Source organism: Octopus bimaculoides, chromosome 4 (genome assembly GCF_001194135.2).
Source record: "Octopus bimaculoides isolate UCB-OBI-ISO-001 chromosome 4, ASM119413v2, whole genome shotgun sequence".
Classification (NCBI taxonomy): domain Eukaryota; kingdom Metazoa; phylum Mollusca; class Cephalopoda; order Octopoda; family Octopodidae; genus Octopus; species Octopus bimaculoides.
Window position 1 is genome coordinate 24080101 of NC_068984.1, and position 22908 is coordinate 24103008.

Genomic DNA, 22908 nt, shown 5'->3' on the forward strand with positions numbered 1-22908 from the left:
TACTATGGCCTCGGGCCAACCAAAGCCTTGTGAGTGGATTTGGTAGACGGAAACTGAAAGAAGCCTGTCGTATATATGTGTATGTATATATGTATTTATGTGTGTTTGTGTCTGTGTTTGTCCCCCCACCATCGCTTGACAACCGATGCTGGTGTGTTTACATCCCCATAACTTAGCAGTTCGGCAAAAAGAGGCCGATAGAATAAGTACTAGGCTTACAAAGAATAAGTCCTGGGGTCGATTTGTTCGACTAAAGGCGGTGCTCCAGCATGGCCGCAGTCAAATGACTGAAACAAGTAAAAGAGTAAAGAGTAAAGAGTAATGGCCTAGAAGAATAGCAAAAATCAAATGAATTGATAAAAAATATATGTAAAATTGAAGGGGAGTAAAAAAAAGCAGTGTCAAAATGTCTTGCATTCGCATAATGTGCTCACCAAAGATAGTAAAGTAAGCAATGACAGAACCATTATTCTTCTCCCTTCTCTCTATTTGCTATTTCCTTCCACTTTTATGTCCCTTTCTAGATCTACTCCCTTATATTAACACATGCTATTTTACTTCGTTTTACAGATCACTACTTTTCATTCCCAGAAATGTTAGGATTTTCTTCTTCACTTGGCATGTAAATTCATTCCATTTTGTGAATTTGGAAGAATGCAACTTGCCTCAGTCAACCTGATTACAGTAGGAAATCACGATAGAAATTCAGAATGTTTACCTCATCATTTAAAACTATATGGATTCCTGAAGGTCCTTGCCAAAGTATTTCTGAAATTTTATGGAATTCTAAAGTGAAGAGATCAGCTAACTTCTGTTTGATTTCCCTTGAAGTTAGATTATCAAGGAATACTGCATGATAAACTGAAAAAGATTAAAAAATTTTATACAAGAGTTATTTCTACATTTCTGTATACTGCATGATACAGAGTTAGCTATTATGAAAAGATGGCTGGAGATATATATATATATATATATATATATATATATATGGCAAATGAAAGACAGAAGATGGAATATACGAGAATTTATTATTAATCACGACAATTGTTTCAACACATCTAGCATCGATCCCTCATGGGTGGGACACTCAGCAACTGGTTCAGGAGCATCTGGTGGTGCAGATGTATCTCATCCAGAGATAAATAGACACAACTCGTTAAAATAACAGCTCCATTTTACAGAGCACACTGGGTGCTTTTTACATGGGACCAGCACTGAAAGAGGTCACCAAGTACCTTCTAAGACAAAATCCCCTTAACTGGGAGTGGTGAGTAATACTGAGTGGGTGTGGCTTTGCACCAGTTGAGACATTTAAAGTATAGAGTGACGATATAGGTATCTTACTATAAAGTAGTTCCAGTTGGCAAAGAAAGGAGAGTGAGTTAGTAAGATAAAGAGGGTGTTAGTGAGAGAGACATCTTGCTATTGCCCTCAATGCCTTCACATAAACACAACAAACCCCATCACCAAACCTCCCCTATATTTCTCTCCATCATTTGCTAGTCACTTCATCCTGCCTATTCATCCAGCCCAAGTGTCTATATCACCTCACTTTTTCTCGCCACTCCCAATGTCTCTCGAGGGCATGTCCCAACACACGTTCACCATTATCTCTCTCTATCTCTCTTTATCCTACTAACTCACTCTTTCTTTTCCAACTGGGGTATCCATGTAACTACTCTACAACAAGACAGCTATATCGTCCCTCTATACTTCAAATGTCTCAACTGGTGCAAAAGCCACACCCACTCAATACTACTCACCACTCCCAGTTAAGGGGATTTTGTCTTAGAAGGTACTTGGTGACTCCTGTCGGTGCTGGTGCCATGTAGAAAACACTGGTGCTGGTGCCACATAAAAAGTACTGGAATTGGTGCCATATAAAAAGCATCCAGCGCACTCTATAAAATAGTTAGCATTAGGAAAGGTATCGAACTGTAAAAGAAAAAAAAAAAACAGACTATGAAAACTGATATGGCCCCTGACCTTACCAGCTCCTGTCAAAACATCCAATCCATGCTAGCATGGAAAGTAGACATTAAATAATGATGATCATCATCATTATCATCATGGGAGATACAGACATCATTAAAAACAAAGCATGCTTTTTGAGAAACTCTGAGAAACTTGTTCTGCATTGAGTTAGATACTCCTTTGTTACTCTTACCATGAGGAATGCAATAAACTAGGGACTGACCTCGTGGAAACCTATAAACCAATGACACAACTGCCACAAAGCATGATACGAAATAAATAAATAAGCCACAATCTAGCACCATAAAAATTAGGACACTCATTGGCTTATGTAATTAATCTGAGGTTTACTAGGCTAGGAATATATAGTGTGACCATAGCTGGAATGCATCTGATCATAGGTCTACTAAGGTCAGTACTGATACCAGGTTAAACAACAAAATATACTTACCATGGTCCCCCTCCTGACAAACATATATCGTTAATCTAGGCCTGACACATCTGAAAGAGAAAGAACAACAAGGACAATTATTCAATAAAAAGATGAATGAAACTGAAATAAGCAGAACTTATATTAGTTTACAGATCATACAGAATTAAGTACTCTTCTGTACTATATTGCTTTTTCATAGCAATCAATACATTGAGAATGATAAACCAAAAAAGGAGCCACTACATCAGAGCTGGGCCAACCTGAGGTCATGGGCCACATGCGGCCCACAGACTTTTATCTTGCAGCCCTCTTGATACTTTCTTGAAGTGGGTTTATTTAAACAAACATTTAAAAAATTTAATCAAAAATTAAAGATTGTAATGAAAAGTAAAAAAGAAAGATAATACTGTTTTTGCAACAATAATATTTCATGTCTCCTCCATCGGACACAAAACTCAGCTTGCGAAGACCTGTTGGGGCAAGCGAAAGCGAAATCGTGATGGCACCTGTGCCCAGCGTCGCCTTCCTGGCACTTGTGCCGGTGGTACATGTAAAGACATTCGAGCGAGATCGTTGCCAGTGCCACTGGACTGGCTCCTGTGCAGGTGGCATGTAACATACACCATTTTGAGCATGGCCGTTGCCAGTACCGCCTGACTGGCCTTTGTGCCGGTGGCACGTAAAAGCACCCACTACACTCTCGGAGTGGTTGGTATTAGGAAGGGCATCCAGCTGTAGAAACTCTGCCAAATCAGATTGGAGCCTGGTGTAGACATCTGGTTCACCAGTCCTCAGTCAAATCGTCCAACCCACGCTAGCATGGAAAGCGGACGTTAAATGATGATGATGATGTTGAATCAACAATCATTCATTCATTATTATAATGATAGCATGAGAAAGCAAAATGTTTTTAATTCTGTCAGTATACAAGCGGCCCTCAAAAAACTTTGTGATTAAAGTAGCTTGCAATGTAATTCAAGTTGACCAAGACTGCTCTACATGACCACTTTACCTGCTAGAAATAATAGTTAAATCTCATACAAATCATATTCTATCACTTTAAAAAAGGAAGATCTGGTTAATTAGGACTAAGCTAGAGGTAATCAATATCTGAAATCATTTTAGTCAAACTTTGCGATACCTAGAAATCTATGTAAGTGCTTATAAGAACAGGGCTCAGGGAAAAGGAAACTGACATCCAAAATGATAGTATATTACAAAGGGACCTTTCATTACTAAAACAACAGAACTATTTATTCATTAATGAAGCACTGCCATTCCTGAACAGAGATTTTTCTGTTGTTACAAAAGATATTGTATGACTGATTATGTAGCAGACATAAGTTCAGAAATGAAAGTTAGAGTTTGTGTTACTTAGAAGAAGAAAATGTATAATGTGAAGACAAGCCAAGCACTAAGTAAAAAGAACTGCTGCAACTGTTATAGTTAGACAGTTGGGGAAATATCTAAATCAAGGAATGTCTAGGTAGAGTAATGAAAACAAAATTACAAGGGAAGATATAGTTGATTACACTGATCATGGTATTTCATTCAGATTCTGGAAACTGTGTAATAACATCGCTTATGACAATAGTAGTAATGATGGAGGTGATGTTGAGATAAATAAATATGCAAAATTAAACAAAATCTTGTCATACTTGGCTTGTAATGCATTATTCAATCTAATGCCATCTGCCAGGCCACATATCTGTATAAGATCGTCCCTTGATAAGCGAAGAAGATCAGCACCTGTAAAATAAAACAGAAAAGGATCTTTGAGGTACTTTAATACACAATTGTCTTTTGTTATTCAGAAGTAAAATACAATAAACACCCACAAGTAACTATTACATAATTTTAAAAAAAGTAAAAAATTAAGATACTGAGTCTCTTGATGATCTCACTAGTACCAACATGATGTACAAAGCATAGGTTGGACGGTTTAACTGAGGACTGGCGAGCCAGATGGCTGCACCAAGCTCCAATCTGATCTGGCATAGTTTCTACAGCTGGATGCCCTTCCTAACGCCAACCACTCCGAGAGTGTAGTGGGTGCTTTTACATGCCCCTGGCACGAAGGCCAGTCAGGCGGTACTGGCAACAGCCACACTCAAGTGGTGCTTTTTACGTGCCACCTGCACAGGAGCCAGTCCAGCAGCACTAGCAACGACCTTGCTCGAATGTTGTTTTTCACGTGCCACCAGCACAAGTGCCGGATGCATGCATAGTTGTGTAGTTACAAGGAAACAGTCCATGATGGTGAATTGTAGATGTAACTTTTTGATATTGTCTTGTGTGTGTATGGCTTACTAAACATAATCATAAAGAAAGTTCAAGAATAAAAGCCTTTTTTTTTTACCTGAAAAATTTTGGAATAAGCGCACATAACTGACAAATCTATTCTGATGTAACCATGTCGTGACATCTTGAGCAGTTGCTTCCCCTGTAAGAGCCTATGGAAGAAAGGAAATTGATCAAGTAAGAAATATTTAGCATATATACAACTTGCTTTTAATGACAAACTACAAATCAACTCTTAAAAAACACAGTCAAAATAGTGAAAATTATCAAACTGGTAATGGTATTTTACTCAGACGTGGAAGCAAGTTCTGAAAGAGCCTTTAAGTAAACTTAACCAAGAGTTAACCCTCTCAGACCTGAGCCCCTGTGTCTAACTTTACCCTCCGTCTGGATTCCTGAGCAAAAAAAAAATAATAAATTGCTGCATTTACAACACAAGAGTAACAATTACAGGCAAACTAATGGACAGAATTAGTTACATCTGTTTCTATGCATGTTGTTCATTACTGCTTTATCAGGAATCTGGCAGAGATAATGTTTAACCTATTCCCACTATAGCAGGAATATGGCATGAATATGGGTTAAGTTATGCTAAATGGGAAAGAAGATAAGAATTTGCTGCCATTGAAGAAACGATTGTGCTCAATAGGCTGAGAAAGAAAAGGCAGAAATACCAGTGTGCATAGTGTAAACAGTGGACATACAAGAGATGTAGAGGAATCATTGGTAGGTTAGCAGCAAAAGGTTGCCTACATATGGGACAGGTCTACAGTATGAAAAGCAAATAGGAAATAGATTCTTTCAACAGCTTAGAAGGCTTCCTAGAAGAAGTCAATAATTTCTGCTATGTAGGTGGTCTGATTCGTATTGGGAGTTGTTGCTCTAGAAGCAGAACAGGTTGGAAAATGTTCAGAGCGTTATGACTTCTGCTGGCAATAAAGGGCTTTTCCATCAAGGTGAAGAGCACTGATGATGGTTGTAGGTGAAATGAAATGCTACATGTGAGTGAGACATGGCCCTTAAGTACAAAGGGTTTACAAAGACTAGAATAATACTATGGGCAGGGAGAAGGGAAAAAATTGACAGTAAATTTCATGAATATATATATATATATAAAAGAAGTACAAACTAACTTGAAATACAGGTTCAGATGTTTCTGACGGTGGTTTCTGGTTAATGGATGGTGAAGGAACAGTCACAGATGTAGGAGAATTGAGACTGCTAGCAGATGACCTGAAAGAAAACAACTCTTAAATAGAAAAGGCTACCCCAAGCATATATTTATGGTTGTAGCTTAAGAACAAGACAGATTCGGTTTCTTTTAATATGACGAAAGTTAGCTTTTAGTAAATTACATAGGCTAGGAAGGTAGGAATATTGAACATTCACTGTACCACTACAATATCTAATCAATTTATATATAAAAAAAAAACTCTTTGCAGTCATGTGACTTGTTTGAAATAGGAGCCACAACTCCAAATAGTGTGAACCCTGCTTACATAAAAAGAATGGGTGGTCACAGTTTGAATGCTTTTGATCAAAACATTCAATTGTTTGGACAACTGATGACGTTAGTAAAGCTGTGTTGTTTTGTGAAAGATAAACCATGTTCACAATAACTCTCCAACGGTCAGCTATAATGATTGACTATATGATTATCTTTCCTAATAGGATATTGGACATGTAGCCCCAGCTTAGCCCTAGTAACCAACCTATCTTTTTAAGAATGTGTCAAGAAGTACATTATCCAACATGTCTTTTCCATATTTAAGATGGTAGAGTGTGATTCATGAGATTTGGTTGCTATTTCTAGTAAGTCATGCAACCCTGTAAAGGCTCTCATGTTGTAATATAGTGAACAATACCACTGAGAATGTGATGTTTCTGCCACATATACTCTAGTGTTAGCAATGGAATATAAAACATTTACTCTATGAACATTAGACTAATCTATTGTAGACTTCAACAGCTGTAGATATCATAACATGTTTCTTTCTATATCCAGTTTTTTTTTTTATGGATAAAATTAGATTGAAAGATTGGAAATATTGTTGGACTTGGTCTAATCAAGGACACCAAAGTGAAACGGAATAAAATATTGAATCCACTTTCTGTGACTGTGGAACTGTCCAAACCACAGATCATCTGCTGGTTTACCCATTATTGGAATCTCCTTTTTTTTGCCAGATGTGACTGATAGAGAAAGATAGTTGAAATAGAGGTTGCATTGTATACACAATTTGGGATGGAACATCACACACACACATACAAACAAACATATTGGAAAACATAACCGTGTTCTTACACTGAGGTATTTGAAGTTCCAATTTTAGGAGTACTAGTTTGAATGATGGCTGAATCTACTGTACATACTTGTGGTTGGCCCATGCCAAGTGGAGTCCTAGAAATACAAAGAGAAACAACAACATTAGTAACAGTCGTAGTATAAGTTACAATTGTAAAAATATTTTCCTAACTTAAGGTTTTCTTTTTTTCAATGAATTGTTTGCAAATAAGGAAATGAACACTGCAAAAAGGATCTTGCTGGTTAAGTCCATCAAAAGATAATTTCCTACATGCAGGCATGGCCATGTGGTTAAGAAGTTCAGTCCCACTGTGTGAGTGGCATTAGGTACTGATGGCCAGTACTTCATGAGTGAAATTGGTAGGCAGAAACTGAAGAAGCCTATCAGATACAAATACACCTAATATCATCAGTTAACATCCACGTTTCATGCTGGCACAGGCAGTGCATGTTTGTAGGAGTGAGTTTCTCCTAAACAAAAACAACAGCTTCACTATCCAATAAAGGTGGTGTTGTACGCTTCCAGTCAACCACAAAAGCATATCTGAGTTTCTTGATATATCTTGAAATATTGTGCAATCTTTGTAAGCAAAAAGGCTTCTAAATATGTCCAGGCTGTTTGTTGTTTGACAGACAAGGGGATTATGACTTTGCTTGGAATGGAAACAGGAAGGGCATCTGGCCATACAAAATCTACCTTCAATCTGACCCAAACAAGTATGGAAATGTGGATGATGATGATAGTGATGATAAAGATTCTCAGTAAATATTTCCTAGACAGTTGTATGTGTGGAATTCATGTTAAAACCAAAGGCAGATGTAATAAAGTAAGCAATGGTGGATGTTTTATGCTTTTAGCATGAGTCAACTTGGCATTTCATCCAAAGTTTGACTATAAAATACATACTAGTATATTAAGATTAACTCAACCAACTATGTTTCCTCCCACATGAGTTTAACATGTATCAAATGAAAAACAAAAATCATTAGTGCTAATATTAATCTCCACATTTCACTTTTTCTTAATATATATATATATATATATTCTCAATAGATTTTGTTAATATATTTTTACTTTCACAAACATATATCACTTACATATATTACTAAACTAGAGATGAATGATGAAAACTTTGCCTTTGGCAACCTATTTATATCTTCAGTTAAACTGTTTTCATTGCTCCAGCTTGGCTAGAAAATAGATATACTTCTCACCTTGCCATGAAGTGAAGTGTTGGAGTTAAGAATGGAGTCTAATCATGAAGAATAAGCTATAAAATTCATGAAAATATCTGAATCTTTAGAAACCTCTAACCCATGCCTGCACGTTAAAATATATCGTATTTACTCATGTCACCATCATCATCATTTAACATTCATTTTCTATGCTCACATGGGTTGAACAGTTTAACAAAAGTTGGCAAGCCGGAGGGCTACACCAAGCTCCAATTGTCTGATTTGGCACAGTTTCTATGGCTAGATGCCCTTCCTAATGCCAACCACTTTATAGAGTATACTGGTTACTTTTTACATGGCATCAGCAGGTGTGTATACCATATATGCTCTGTAATTACTCATATAAATTGCTCTCCTAATTTGGTGTTAGATCTTGGAACAAAACTTTTTCCTTTCATATTTAAAAAAAAATAAATAAATTCATTATCTTCAATTTGGTTTTTGTGCCTATCCTCACCTATGATGGTCATGAATGTAGAGTAATGAACAAAAGAGTACAATTGCGAATACAAGCGGCCAAATGAGATTCCTCTCAAGGGTCACAGGAGTAACATTAAGTCAATGAGGTGTGTAGCTTGGAGACCAGGGAGTCTTTCCAAGTCAAGCCACAACTTCTTCACACTGAGAGGTCACAGCTCCAATACTACAGGCATGTGATTAGAAAGTCACAGGAAAAAAACTGCAAGACAGATTCTTCAAATCAAGCAGGAAATCTAAGAGCAGACAAAAAACAAGACAGTTGGACTATATATATATATATATATATATATATATATATATATATATATATATAAATATATATATATACATATATATATATATATAGTCTCGGTTGGTCATGTTTGGAAATCCAGCTGAGAGGACTCTGTGGAGGAGGTACCTTAAGACTCTCCCAGGAATAATGGATGGAGAAGATGAATGGATTCACAGTTTCAGTTTTGTTCCATGTATAAGTTGCACCCCAGTCTTTTCAGTTAAAATCAAGTATAAAATAGTGTGATATGGTAGAAATTATCCAGAGCTGAATATACTATAAGATATTGGTATAGCCAAAAACATTAATTACATAACATATTTGAAAACACTGTGCTTTAAAATATATTTACCAACAGAATCAATGGAAGTTAGTACAATGTGCAGAAGTTAAAAAACAATGCCAGGCTTACAGCAATTATACCAAATGACTAACCTCACTTCTGACAAGGTGCTACTGTTGGCTAGACTACTGAATGAAGCATCAGGACTTAAGGCAAAACTGCTGAGTTGGGCATTGATGATTTGCTCCAAAGAAATCTGTTAAGAGATAGAAAAAATTTGAAAGGTTAGTAAAGACAAGCATCAACGGATTAATGCAATACATATAAATACGTTAATGAAGATTCCTTACTGAGGCACAAGGCCTTAATATTATCAAAGAAGAAAATAAAAATCTGATGTTCATGATTTTCCACATGATATTAGCAATGTAAGGTAAGGGAAACAGCTATAACTGGAAACTAAAACCAGATTGTAAACTTGGCTTGCCAAACTTTATGTCTAATCAAACACATATGCATGCACATTAAATATTCTCTCATGTACCAGATACTAAAGCAACACAAAGAACTAGCCTTTGAGATATTAATAAGAGATTGTAACTGAATAAATTCATATATTATCATGTTATCTTGTGAATGAAATTTTAGTATTCAATAAAACAGACTATATTCATATATATTGGCTGAAATTTTGAATGATAAATCCTTTGTAAATGGAAATTTAGTTTCCAATAAAACAGAATACCTAGAACCTCTTAATTGCATTATGAATAATCAAGAAGAATGGCTACAATATATCCTGTTACAATATAGATTGAAATTAGATAGAAACTGAAGCATCTTCACTTTTTGATAGTATTTCTCAGTATTACCAAAGATTGGATGACTTTACTTCCCTATGATATAGGCCACATTATCATAATGTGGAAATGGTAATTAATTTCCAGTTATGAAAACAAAGAACATAAGTAGGAGAGAGACTAAATTTGTTGAACACAATTTAACACACAGCTGTATATAGACTAAATGCTTATCTGAAAACTTTTCAACAATTATTCAATACAAAATTATTATTCCACAGCAACACAATATAACCATGTCTTCATTTAAAGTCTGATTAGTAGAGCAGATTGATTAGCTTGGTATCAGATATTATAGCAACTGATTAGAGGTTTAATATCATTTCTAAAACAGGATACGTAATTGGAGCAAAGACTCTTAGAGCAGGTCTGCTTCTCTAATGTCAGTCACATTATATGCTAATAGATCTGATTTCAAATTTAAACCAGCCCATTAAACAAAAATTAATCTGGCATATGAAAGATTTTAACATGCCTTAGTATCTTATTTTTCTGATTTTCATTCTTTATTTCACCATTTTTCAAATATTTCATACACTATACTACTCATCAAAATTAATAGTACATGTAGAGTGGTAAATTAAATTGAATAAATTTGTATTCAATTAGTGAATTAAAAGTTAATGAGAAAAGTGGCTGTGTGCCAAAAAAAATAAGTCAAAATAAGTAGAAGACTTATCAAAGGCTGGTTAAAATCGACAGTGTGTAAAGTTCTAAAAATGGAAAGGGTGCTAACAGGTTTAATTTTTATTAGCTGAAGATTTTAAATGTCAATATATAAATATCACAAAGCTAAAATATTTGTTTTACTCTATAGCTTCAAGTTCTAGAAGTTGAATATATAAAGTGAAATCTAAATCAGAACTATTATTGACATTTTTAATGTCTCTTTACAGTCTTAGAGCTGGTGCTGCAATAAAATACTGCCAGAACATTGTACAGAGGTTGGCAAATGAATGGAGATGACACCGGGTTGAGAGGACCCTTTAGTCTTGTCGAAGACATGGCAACTTCTGTAGCACTAGTGCTACAATAAAATGCACTCAGTAGACACTGTAAAGTGGATGGTGATAAGAAGGGCATCCAGCTATAGAAAATAAGCTAAAAATGAAACACGAGCAAGATGTGATCATTTAACCTATCTAGGAAAGCAGAAACTCTAAATAAGAACTGACTTGGAACATGACAACACACCCAGCTCATGACAGCATGGAAAGTAGACATAAATTGGTCATGATAATGATTAAAGAAGGAGTTGCAAATCTTTTCATATTGTTTACTCTCTCTAAATCTTGTCTACTTCTTGTAAATCCATCTCTCTAAAGTGACCCTAGAATTTTTTTCCAGCAAGCTCTTATTTACAAGCAAGATCTCATCACATCTCCATTGCACTTATGAACATTTTAACCAGCTACTTTAGCTCAATTTAAATTAGCATCTTTAATTCATATAACATATTTGATGGATATCACCATTCTCTTGTTGTACAGTATAATATATAAAAGATAATTCCTGGATTGGCAATATAGCAAACATTCAATAAAAGACATTGTCATCATCAAATTTTTCATGCTGGAATGGTTAAACGTACACTTCAAATAAAGCCATCACACTTTAAATACAGCCATTTCACGATCAATCACACCCTTTCATCCATCAGCCTTGAGTAAATATTTAAATAAAAGATGATGCTGATCAATCTCCCAGCCCCAACAAAAGACATGTTACTGCTAATGCCAGCCCCAGATATTTTATATAAGATTTGATCCCAATAGAGGACAGCTAGCTAACATGTTAAGAAAATAATCCAGGAGTGGACTTAATAACATTTACATAACTATGAAACATTTAAAATGAATGAAGGTAAACTGATTACAATAAAGTTGAAGAGTTAACAGGAAATTTATTTTAAAGATTTTAAAAGAAAAAGACATGTCTAAAATGGTATCTTCAATGCAAAATAAAGGAACTAATTTCAACCATTTTGGAAATAAAGTTTTGTTCTTAGAAACAAAATAATTTGCTTCAATTTCCAACTTTCAATGACTAAAATGACAAACATTTATCAAAATATCATTAAAATCAACAAAATCTTCATCGTTCTAATAATGTTCCAAGATAATGTCAGGAAACACAAATACCCTATCCAACCTACATTATTAATTTTATTTATTTATAAATACACTGATTTTTTAATTTAAAAAAAACTGCACATCTAGCAAGATCCTCTCAGGAATAGAATGCTTTTATAGTGCTTCCATTGGAATTTCATGATATGTAACAAACAACCAAAATGATATAGATGTATGCTTTAATGAAAGCTTTCAAAATAAATCTACAATGTATTAATAAACAGAATAAAGCCATATATGTTTCTTTGATCTTTTATATTTATACAATAATGCAAATATATTCTTTGAGAAATCTATACTTCAATTAAGAATTAGACCGTGAAACTAATATCATCAGTACAATTTTGTTGGCATACAGATTTTTCTAGAGATTATAAAAATGCATAGTAATTAAAGTTTTTCATGGGTGAGAATAAATTATATATGGGTCAGAAAACATAATCCACACAAAGTTGTACATTGCATCAAGTTCATTGTGAGACAGTTAAATGATGACAGCAAATTGTAAGGTCTTTAATCTTCTGAATCACAAATATCTATAAATTACTATTCTATGTAATGCAAGTATTAAAAAAAAATGGAACTATTTTATTTTTCCATAATCATAAATATTTGCTAATTATTGATTAGTAATATAGAGATAAAGGAGCTGTTTTTTTCCTCAAACATTAGTGACATGAGTGAATTAGTTTCAATCAAGAATGGAGATTAGGCTGTAAACCTGACTGCTCATTATCTGCTATGTAAGGATTCATCATATGAAATACAAATGACAAAGCCATGTTTAAATAGTGACAAAATAGGAAAGTGTTGGTTGAAGGAGAGAGGAACAGCAAAAAAAATTTAAAAAAAAAAAAAAAAAAAAAAAAAACTCAAGTGAGGCCAGACCCATTTGGATTTTAGTATTCTCTAAGTAGATTTTAAACTGAATGAACCCTTCTTGGCTGATATATGCAATATATAATAATGGGAAATAGAGGAAAACAGCTAGTTAGGTTGGAAATACAATTGATGAATGTGTAATGCATGAAAGGAAAGGAAACAGAGGTAAGCTAACTCATTCAAAAAGAAATATCTCAAATAAATTTGATGGTCATTATAATAATTATATATTATAGTGAGTTACAAAATTTGCTTACCTCCCCCCCATTCTCAGAGCTGTTCATATCTGTATACAAATATTCTTTTTTGACGTGAACCCTCCGAGAGGGGACCTACAAGAAATTTCCAAAGTTCAACTTTGACGCATATTTAAAAAAAGCAAACAAACAAACAAACATATTTTGAAGTAGACTGTGTATGTGCATGTGTATATAGATATAAATATATATTATATAAAATATATTGGATTAAACATATTATATAAAAATATATATTATATTCTATGTTACACAAAATATTTGTTATATAATATGCAATGTAAATTATATTATTAAATTATCAATGAATTTTAACTTTTTAATATGTATTTCCACATTCAAGGTAATCTAATAATATGTATTAAGATTAAAATAAAATATCACAACGGAAAGGACAAAAAGTACTAAGGCTGCCTAAAGAAAAAAACCCGTTTTGTAAGGGATATAGAAGTGATATGGGTGCTTATATCAAAATCAATAGATTTCTGGTATGTATCTTATTAACCCCAGGAAGACAAAAGCCAGTCAAACCTAACAGTGCTTAAACACAGAACAATAAACAACTAAAATACAACAAAACATGCTTGGATTAGGTATAGTCATTGCAATCGCTCATGTCCAAAATATTATAGTCCAATATAATTACTGTATAACAGTGCTTATTAACCTTGTAAGGATGAGAGGAAGAGTCAGTTCCAGTAAGGTTTTAATTCAGAACCATATAGTACCACATAAGGACACTAAATTAACAATTTCAACAATCAACTGAACTGATTTTTTTGACCATTAATATTTAAAAAAGAAAAATCTTTCTTGAATCGACATGGCACAAAGATTGATGCTTTTAGGCAGAGGCGCACAACTGAGAAAACAGTATCCCAGTCTTCCATAAGGATATATATATATTACTCCATCTTTGAATTGAGAAGATATAGGCACTTACCACATGTTCAAAGACTATAACATTATTCTGCTCTTGAATTAAAACTGTAAACTACTGATGATGAGGGCATTCTGAGAGCTTCTAATTTCAACCTAGGCCCCCTCAACAATTTTCAGAAACACAAACAAATACACCATAAACTAGTTAGATCAGTACTAATGCTCAGCACCAAAGTTTTTAGAAGTAATAATTATTAAAATTATAATTAATTCTTAATGTATATTTTATGAACACAAAACAAAGTTTATATACAAAGTTTATATACAAAATATTTTATTGTAAGCTACAATATAATTTCATTGTATGACTTGGTGGACTTAGCTCCAATATTGGTTCTATTTTTAGTCACATGGAAAACTGTTCACTTGCTAAAATACATATTCCAAAAGAAAAAAAATTCATCTAATTCTACTAATATTAAGCAAAAAGAAAAGATAAGAAAACAGCAGTATGTGCAGGAAGGACAAAAGAGTGTTTGTGTGTGTAATGTTTTCCTCAAAGGAAATAAGATTACCCCAAGGAAATAGTCAAGTTTCCTCAAAAGATTTTGTTTGACACACAACCATACAGAAACTATGTAAAACATATCTATTACACATTATACAAATTCATACAAGTTTAATGTATTGTTAACTAAGTTAATAAAGTTCTTAGAATCTTATTTTTAAAGGCTTTAAGAACCTTTATAAAACATTAGGATTATATAGGATAATCATTAAAGGATTATATAGTCAGGCTTCAATGAATTCTATCATTAATAATTAATTACATAGACACAAGATGTATAAAGTATTCTATATTGTATCTTATGATGCACATTCTTTTGCCAAGAATATTCTAATTTTGGCAGAAGGCACACAACTGGGGGTGGGAGTTTATATTAACCCCAGAGCTCAACCAGTATTTCTTTTATTGACCCCAAAAGGATGAAAGGCAAAGTCAACCTCAACAGCATATGAACATAAAGAACCAGATGAAATGCCAGTAAGGATTTTGTCTGGCATGGTAATGGTTCTGCCAGCTTGCCATCTTTCATCTGAGATGAATATTAGCAAATGGAATGGCTCCAATGAGAAACCTAAAGTGGATAACCATTTTGGTATACTAATATTTTTATGCCAATGTCATTATTGAATATTTTAATAATGTTACAGAGGAGCCTTTAGCTTCCATTGCTATAAAATTTCTAGTAATTCCATTCATTACCCAATGAAGAGAAAATTTATTATCAGAAAAACCATTATATATATATATATATATATATATTGATAATAAAACAAGCCACTCATGGGATTTACAATTGTAATTTTGGACTGAAATGAGAATAATAAAAGGGCTGTGTCTCTGTTGTATGATTAACTGTCAATTTAAACTTTATCAACAGCAGAAAAATACAAAATAGTGTTGGCAAAAACTTGAGAAAAGTTGCCTCACTAGAAACAAAACCTGTCAAAAATGTATTAAAATACAAACCAATAATGGAATAATTTCAAGTCTATTACTAAACACCTTTGAAGTAGTTGTCTTGCATTATATCAGAATAAATTGAAATATATAACAAAGAAAGAAGATAGGACAGCAAGAATATTACATGTAAAATTTCTTCACAAATTCTAGAATTTTTATGAACCAAATATGCAAGGAAAAAAAAACATCTATTTTATACTTATTAGGTATCAAAAACAGGCACGGAAATTAAATAAAGAAATGATGCCCAAGTACCTTTCTTTCTTGAAAACTTTTTTTTTTTTTAATTAAAGACATAACAATTGGCTTGTAACACAAACAGCTATGCACCCAATTCAATAATTGCTAAATTAAAATATTATGGAGTAAACATTAAAAGAAAAGAACTTTATTTATAGAAAAAATTAATTTTATCCCAAATAGAGTCAAGGTGAATTATGTTGCATTCAAAGTAGATTTTATAAAAAAGGACATTTTTAGAGACTGGTTAAAAAAAATATTTAATGCTAACCTCTGTGAGTACTGTACATTCATAGGAAGGCTGGTATTTTTCCTGCAATCAAATCAAAAGAAACAATTAACTTTGAAATATATTAGTTGCCAATTAAGTGAAAATACTATTGAAGAAAACCATAAAGATTTCCATATCCCCTCACACTCACATACAACTACCCACCTTCTCTCCACCCCCAATCCATTATCTGGATCCCTTCTTATGCTCACCTTGTACTGACAGTTTACTCTGGTACCTTAGTAGAAGATAGTACCCTCTAGTACCATCATCTTCCAAACTACTCCCATCCACCCCTAGTGATGTGAAGTGGTCATGTATCTCTATAGCAAGACACCTGTGCTGGTCCTTATATCATATTTTAACCTTTCAAAACCTGGCATAAGACCACTTCCTCCTATCAAATACTCCTCTCCACTTAGTAGCAGGAGTTTTCTTTCTTTTCCCTTTATCCCCATTCTTCCATCTTGCAAGTTACTCAGCAATGTCTCTAGAGCTAGTGGTACCCAGTACACACTAAATTGGTTAACATTATGAAGGGCATCAAGTTATAGAAAACTTGCCAAAGCTGACACAGAAGCTCAGCACAGCTCTGCAGTTTACCAGATCTTGTCAGTCCAACCCATACCAGCATGGAAAACAAACATTAAAAAGAGATTTTAAAAAAGATATTACACAATGGAACACAAGTAAATGTGGAGTTTTATGTGGTTGCCCAAACTGCCTAGAAATAGAAAGCTAAATCACGCAAACATCATAGCCAACCAACTTAAAAAGGGAAGGACAAGTTAGATAATGTCAGTCTAGATATTCCTAAAAGAGACAATATCATCATAACTACAATGCTTTTAATCATAAGTCTAACCAATCAGGCCTTAGCTGGGATTAAACAACAATGTGATAAAATCTTGACATTGCAACAACTACTGGTACTTAATGAATAACAAAAACAAAGCTTTAATGATTGTAATATATTGATCTTAAATTTTGGCACAAGGCCAGCAATTTAGGGGAGAGTATAAGTCACTTAAATCAAACCTAGCGCTCAACTGGTATGTATTTTATTGACCTCAAAAGGATGAAAGACAAAATCAACCTCAGCAGAATCTGAACTCAGAACACAAATTCAGGTGAAATGTCACTAAGCATTTTGCCCGGTGAGCTAATGATTCTGCCAGTTCATTACCTTTTTATTGATTGTAAGCATCATCATCATCATCATCATTGTTTAACGTCCACTTTCCATGCTAGCATGGGGTGGACGGTTTAACATGGATCTGGCCAGCTGGAAGCTGTCCAGACTCCAGTTGTTTGTTGTGGCATGGTTTCTATGGTTGGATGCCCTTCCAAATGCCAACAACTTAAAAGAATGCCACTGTAAATATATTCTTTTCTACTCTAGGCACAAGGCCTGAAATTTTTGGGGGGGTGGGGGGTGGCAGTCGATTGGATCAACCCCAGTGGGCAACTGGTACTTAATTTACCGACTGAAAGGATGAAAGGCAAAGTCGACCCCAGCTGTATTTGAACTCAGAACATAAAGACAGACAAAATACCACAAAGTATTTCGCCCGACATGCTAACGTGTCTGCCAGATCACTACCTTGCCACTGTAAACATATTAGCATATTAATATATTAGTCTAATGAAGTCATACTAGACTTCTTAAAATCTACACACGTTAATTCCTTTCTACAGGTGGTAGTATACCATCGGCTATAAGAAAGTCAGTCACATATTCATTAAGATATGATTTATATCTAATATATACACATGAAACCTTTATACCATTTTTTACACAAATGAATCACAAATGACTGTCCAACCCATGTCAGCATGGAAAACTGGACATTAAAGGATGATGATGATGATGATGAATCACAATAAAATAAAATTGTTATTAGTAACAATCTACATTTAAAATTTGCAAAAGTTAAAAGAAACTAAAAACTAATCAAATACTTCACTCACATTTAAATGTTATATCACAAACATATTGCTACTAAAGTAACTATTAATTAAAATAAGGTAAATACAAAGCAAACTAGTAAAGTTTAAGAATGAAAATAACAAAAGAATCTTACTTTTTCTGCTTCTGATCGTTTCTCCATTTTCTCTCGGTCTGTTTTGTGTTTTCTGTCAGCACCTTTGGGCTAAAGATAACAACAATAACAATAATAATAACAATCCTGTCTACTATAGGCACAAGGCCTGAAATTTGGGGGAGGGGCTTGTAGATTATGTCAACCCCAGTGTTCCACTGGTATTTATTTCATTGACCCCCGAAAGGATAAAAATGCAAAGTTGACCTCAGCGGAATTTGAACTCAGAACGTTAGCGACAGACGAAATACCGCTGAGCATTTCACCCGGTATGCTAATGATTCTGCCAGCTCACTGCCTTAATAATAATAATAATAATAATAATAATCCTCTCTACTAAAGACACAAGGCCTGAAATTTGGGGGCAAGGACTAGTCGATTACATTGACCCCAATGTTTCACTGGTACTTAATTTATTAACCCCAAAAGGATGAAAGGCAAAGTTGACCTCTGAATAATAATAATAATAATAATGATTTCAAATTCTAGCACAAGGCCAGCAATTTCAGGGAAGTGGGTAAGTTGATCACATCAACTCCAGTACTCAACTGGTATATACCTTATCAACTCCAAAAGGATAAAAAGCAAAGTAGACCTAAGTAGAATTTCAATTAAGAATATAATGCCACTAATCATTTCACTCAGAGTGCTAATGATTCTGCCAGCTCAACACTTTCTATAATAGTAATAATAATTATTATATATATATATACTGTTGAGTATCTATGCGATGAATAAAATTTATCTTTCTACTTGTTCTACAATACATTTCAACGCTTCGAAAACAAATTTATTTGTTTACATACGGCGTAACCTATACGACATCTAGCGTAATTGGATGATTCTATAACTTCTTAAATTGCAGAAGAATTTGGCGGTCAGGCAGTTTAGCTTAAATGGTAAAGCATTGCAACTGGATATTGGAGGGATGTGTGTTCAATGCCGACAAATTTTCTGCTTTTAAAAAAGAGAAAAGGATTTTATCCTTTATATGTATACTGTTCAGTATCTATGCGTTGAATAAAATTTATCTTTCTACTTGTTCTACAGTAATAATAATAATAATAATAATAATAAAACAACTATTTTAATCAAATGTGTCAATAAATTACACATTTACTTTAAAGAACTTTAAATTCTTGGATTTACAAATTCCATCATACCCATGCGAGCATGGAAAAGTAGATGCTAATGCAGTGATGATGAGGAAGAAGATGATAAATAAAGTCAGTAAATACAATATTGTGTATATAAACTAACAAACCTATTAGCTGGTATCAAGTCTTGATATTCTGAATAACACTAACTTCTACATATGAAAAGACTTATCATAACCATACAAAAATAGCAACATAAGTTATGTTTGTATTCGAGGTTAGAAAAAAAATTTCTATTAAGAAAATTATTTAACTCTTACCTTAAACACTTTAACTTGACATGAAGCAGTATGAAGTAATTTGCTTTCACCATCCTCTGATGTATGAGATTCCACTTGAATTCGAAATGGAACCCCCTTTTCACCACCATGCTTTTTGGGGGTGAATTCTGTGCTAATACAATGAACTCTGATATATATTCCAGTTTCTTTTGTAGGATCCCAAATAAACTCAGCTGCATTTAACTTATTAGGATCTAAGCGAACATCTATTAAACCATATGATAAGGGGATATCTAGAAATAAAACAGAAAAAAGATATTTTTAAAAATATGGTCCCATATTTTCATTTCTTTTTTTTAATGTTGGCATGGGTGATATAGTTCTGCAAATTCAAATATTTGAAAATGAACTGTTGGAGCATGGTGGGGTTAGAGTTGGTTACAATAAAAAAATTGAACTATCAACCAAAATGGTGATTCGCACCTTGTTCAAAAACCAAGGTACTACTGTAATTTCAAGCAATAGGTCTCAAGGAAGTAAAATAATGTCCTTTGCCAAATAATTGTGACAATAACAGTATAGCAAAATAACTTACATGTCTTTAAGATCAGAAACAAATAAAAATTAAAAAGTTAATTTTATGTATTTGTCTAGCAAAAGTCTTATTTCTTTATTGCCCACAAGGGGCTAAACGTTCAGGACAAACAAGGACAGACAAAGGGATTAAGTCAATTACATCGACCCCAATGCGTAACTAGTACTTAATTTATTAACCCTGAAAGTTTGAAAGGCAAAGTCGACCTCGGTGGAATTTGAACTCAGAACATAATGGCAAACGAAATACTGCTAAGCATTTCGCCCGGCACACTAATGTTTCTAGCAAAAGTCTTGGTTTAAGACTGTATGTAGAAACTGAAGTTAAAATAACATAGAAGAGCTATTAAATGAAACTTAAAACTTGAGTTCACTTAAAATTTATTTCATGGTGTTTCAAATTTTCCTTATACAACTGCTACTTGATCACTGACACTGTGTTGCATTATGTCAGTTGTGCAATAAAATTTTGACACCTCATGAAATAAATTTAAATTTCAAGTGAATTTTCACAGCTTTGTGTGTTAGCAAATGGTTCCTCCAAAATGTGACAAATATGGAAGTGTTGAAGAAGATGAAAGTGAAGAGACAGTTGATGGATACTATCAGAGAGAGACAGTGAAGATTTGTTGGTCATTTTCTCAGATAGAATGACAGAATGGAGTGTTACATGGTGGGAAGGAGAGCGAGAGGAAGACAGAGAATGAAGATGTTTGACTGGATGAAGAAGAGATTGGACATACAGAGCAAGAAAGACCTGTGTGATGTTGTGAGAGATAGAAATAAATGGAGGAGGAACAAGCCATGATTCGTCAAAGGCATGAATATGGCATGACACAAGCGAGAGAGAGAGACAATGTAGTCATTTGTACAAAATTTGTAATAAATGAACTCACCAATATCTAATAAACGTTCACCTGGTCGGGTTAAGCGCCATAATTCTAATTGTTCTTTTTCCATGTACTGTAAACGACGTTCATGGAAGCAGACTTTTACAACGCTCTGCCAAAAAAAAAATCATCCAATTATTGGAAAAATATTTCAACAAAAGAACTATTTAGTCAACTTAGTTAATCTTGTGATGAAACAAAACTTATTGCAAAGACTTTGATAAAAGATAAAAATAAAACAATCAAAATCAAAAAACCAATGCAAAACTAAGATGCAGTTTTGAAATCATAACTTTTGGATTGATAGTTCAGCACCTTAATTGCAATTATAATTTTAAATGGCTTAGAAAAAGAAAGCAATTATAATTTTAGATGGCTTAGAAAAAGGCTGAAACAAATGATTTCATTTGTTTCAGACTTGAAGAATCTTAGTCAAATGAATCAACTCCAGGATTCTTTTTTTTAAGAGCTTGGTACTTATTCTATCAAACTCGTTTGATGAACTGCTAAGTTACAGGGATATAAATACACCACACCAACAGTTGTCAAGCAGTGGTGGGAGACAAACACAGACACAAAGCGCTTCTTTCAGTTTCCATCTCCCAAATCCACTTACAAGGCTTTGGTCAGCCCAAGACTAGAACAGAAGAGACTTGCCCAAGATGCCACACAGTGGGACTGAACCCAGACCCATGTGGTTACGAAGCAAATTTCTTATCTACACAACCACATCTATTCAACTCTAAAAGCAATGCCAACAAATCTAAACAACAAATATAATAAAAAGTCTAAGTATCTTCACACACAATACTGGCTCATAAAGCAAGTGATTAGACAGGATTCAGTAGTATTAACTCAGTTTAGTTTACAACAACAAAATATAAATAAACTATAGCTTAAGTTTTGATAACAGTTAATGCACATCAAATAACAAAAATAACATACACAAGATCATAAATAAATTAGAGGCTTTTAATGATTTAAGAATAAATATGACACAAACATGTCCATACATATCTAAAGTATAATCAACATGAGAGCACAGCATTCAATAGTGCATAAAACCTTAACCACTGCTTTAATTTTTGTTTCCCTAACAGTCAACCCTGTGAATCTCCTCCTCCTCCTACCACTGGAACATGATTTTCATGCAGGTGCTAACCTTACATGAAAAACTGAACATCTGTAATATCAATCCTAAAAGTCTTGGAAACTCTACAAAGATCATGGGTACTGATCTATCCTCTGGATTAAGTCTGGATTAATAACTACAACATAACTGAAACCTGAAGGGCAGGGGACTCTCTGGTCAAAGTAAGTGAAAACAGATTTCAATTCCAGTTTGTTGTCTACTATAATGTGTGTGTGTGTATATCTTTTAGTCAAGAGGAAAGGCAATGCCCAGGACCATCTACATGGCCTCCACAACTGGGGAAAGAGAGAGAAGTTATTTTCAGACTAGAGATATAGTCCAAATGTTTGCAACAGTAAGTGGGTTTGCTAAAGCTACCCAATGTGAAAGAAGGAGGTGTTAGAGTAAGTGACAGATTCCATCTCCCACTCAAGAAGGTCATCGCAAGATTTGAACTCAGAATGCAAAGAGTTG

The 22908-nt window shown here is 33.9% G+C and overlaps 1 protein-coding gene across 2 annotated transcripts in view; it reads right to left on the bottom strand.

The window, feature by feature from the left end:
• Positions 1 to 539: 539 nt before the first annotated feature.
• The window catches only part of LOC106883037 (upstream-binding protein 1), a 47452-nt gene continuing 25083 nt past the window's right edge, over positions 540 to 22908 (bottom strand). The window contains exons 5-16 of one of the 2 annotated variants that reach the window (XM_052966953.1): positions 21309 to 21414; positions 19858 to 20111; positions 18423 to 18491; positions 16339 to 16380; positions 13418 to 13492; positions 9439 to 9542; positions 7014 to 7109; positions 5842 to 5941; positions 4767 to 4860; positions 4066 to 4156; positions 2426 to 2475; positions 542 to 861 (exon numbers count right to left, since the gene is read on the bottom strand). In XM_052966953.1, coding sequence (XP_052822913.1) covers positions 680 to 861; positions 2426 to 2475; positions 4066 to 4156; positions 4767 to 4860; positions 5842 to 5941; positions 7014 to 7109; positions 9439 to 9542; positions 13418 to 13492; positions 16339 to 16380; positions 18423 to 18491; positions 19858 to 20111; positions 21309 to 21414 — 1263 coding nt within the window. In that variant the 3' untranslated portion in view covers positions 542 to 679. Of the gene's footprint in view, positions 862 to 2425; positions 2476 to 4065; positions 4157 to 4766; positions 4861 to 5841; positions 5942 to 7013; positions 7110 to 9438; positions 9543 to 13417; positions 13493 to 16338; positions 16381 to 18422; positions 18492 to 19857; positions 20112 to 21308; positions 21415 to 22908 lie in introns of both variants that reach the window. The other variant, XM_052966954.1, reaches the window with a different exon arrangement.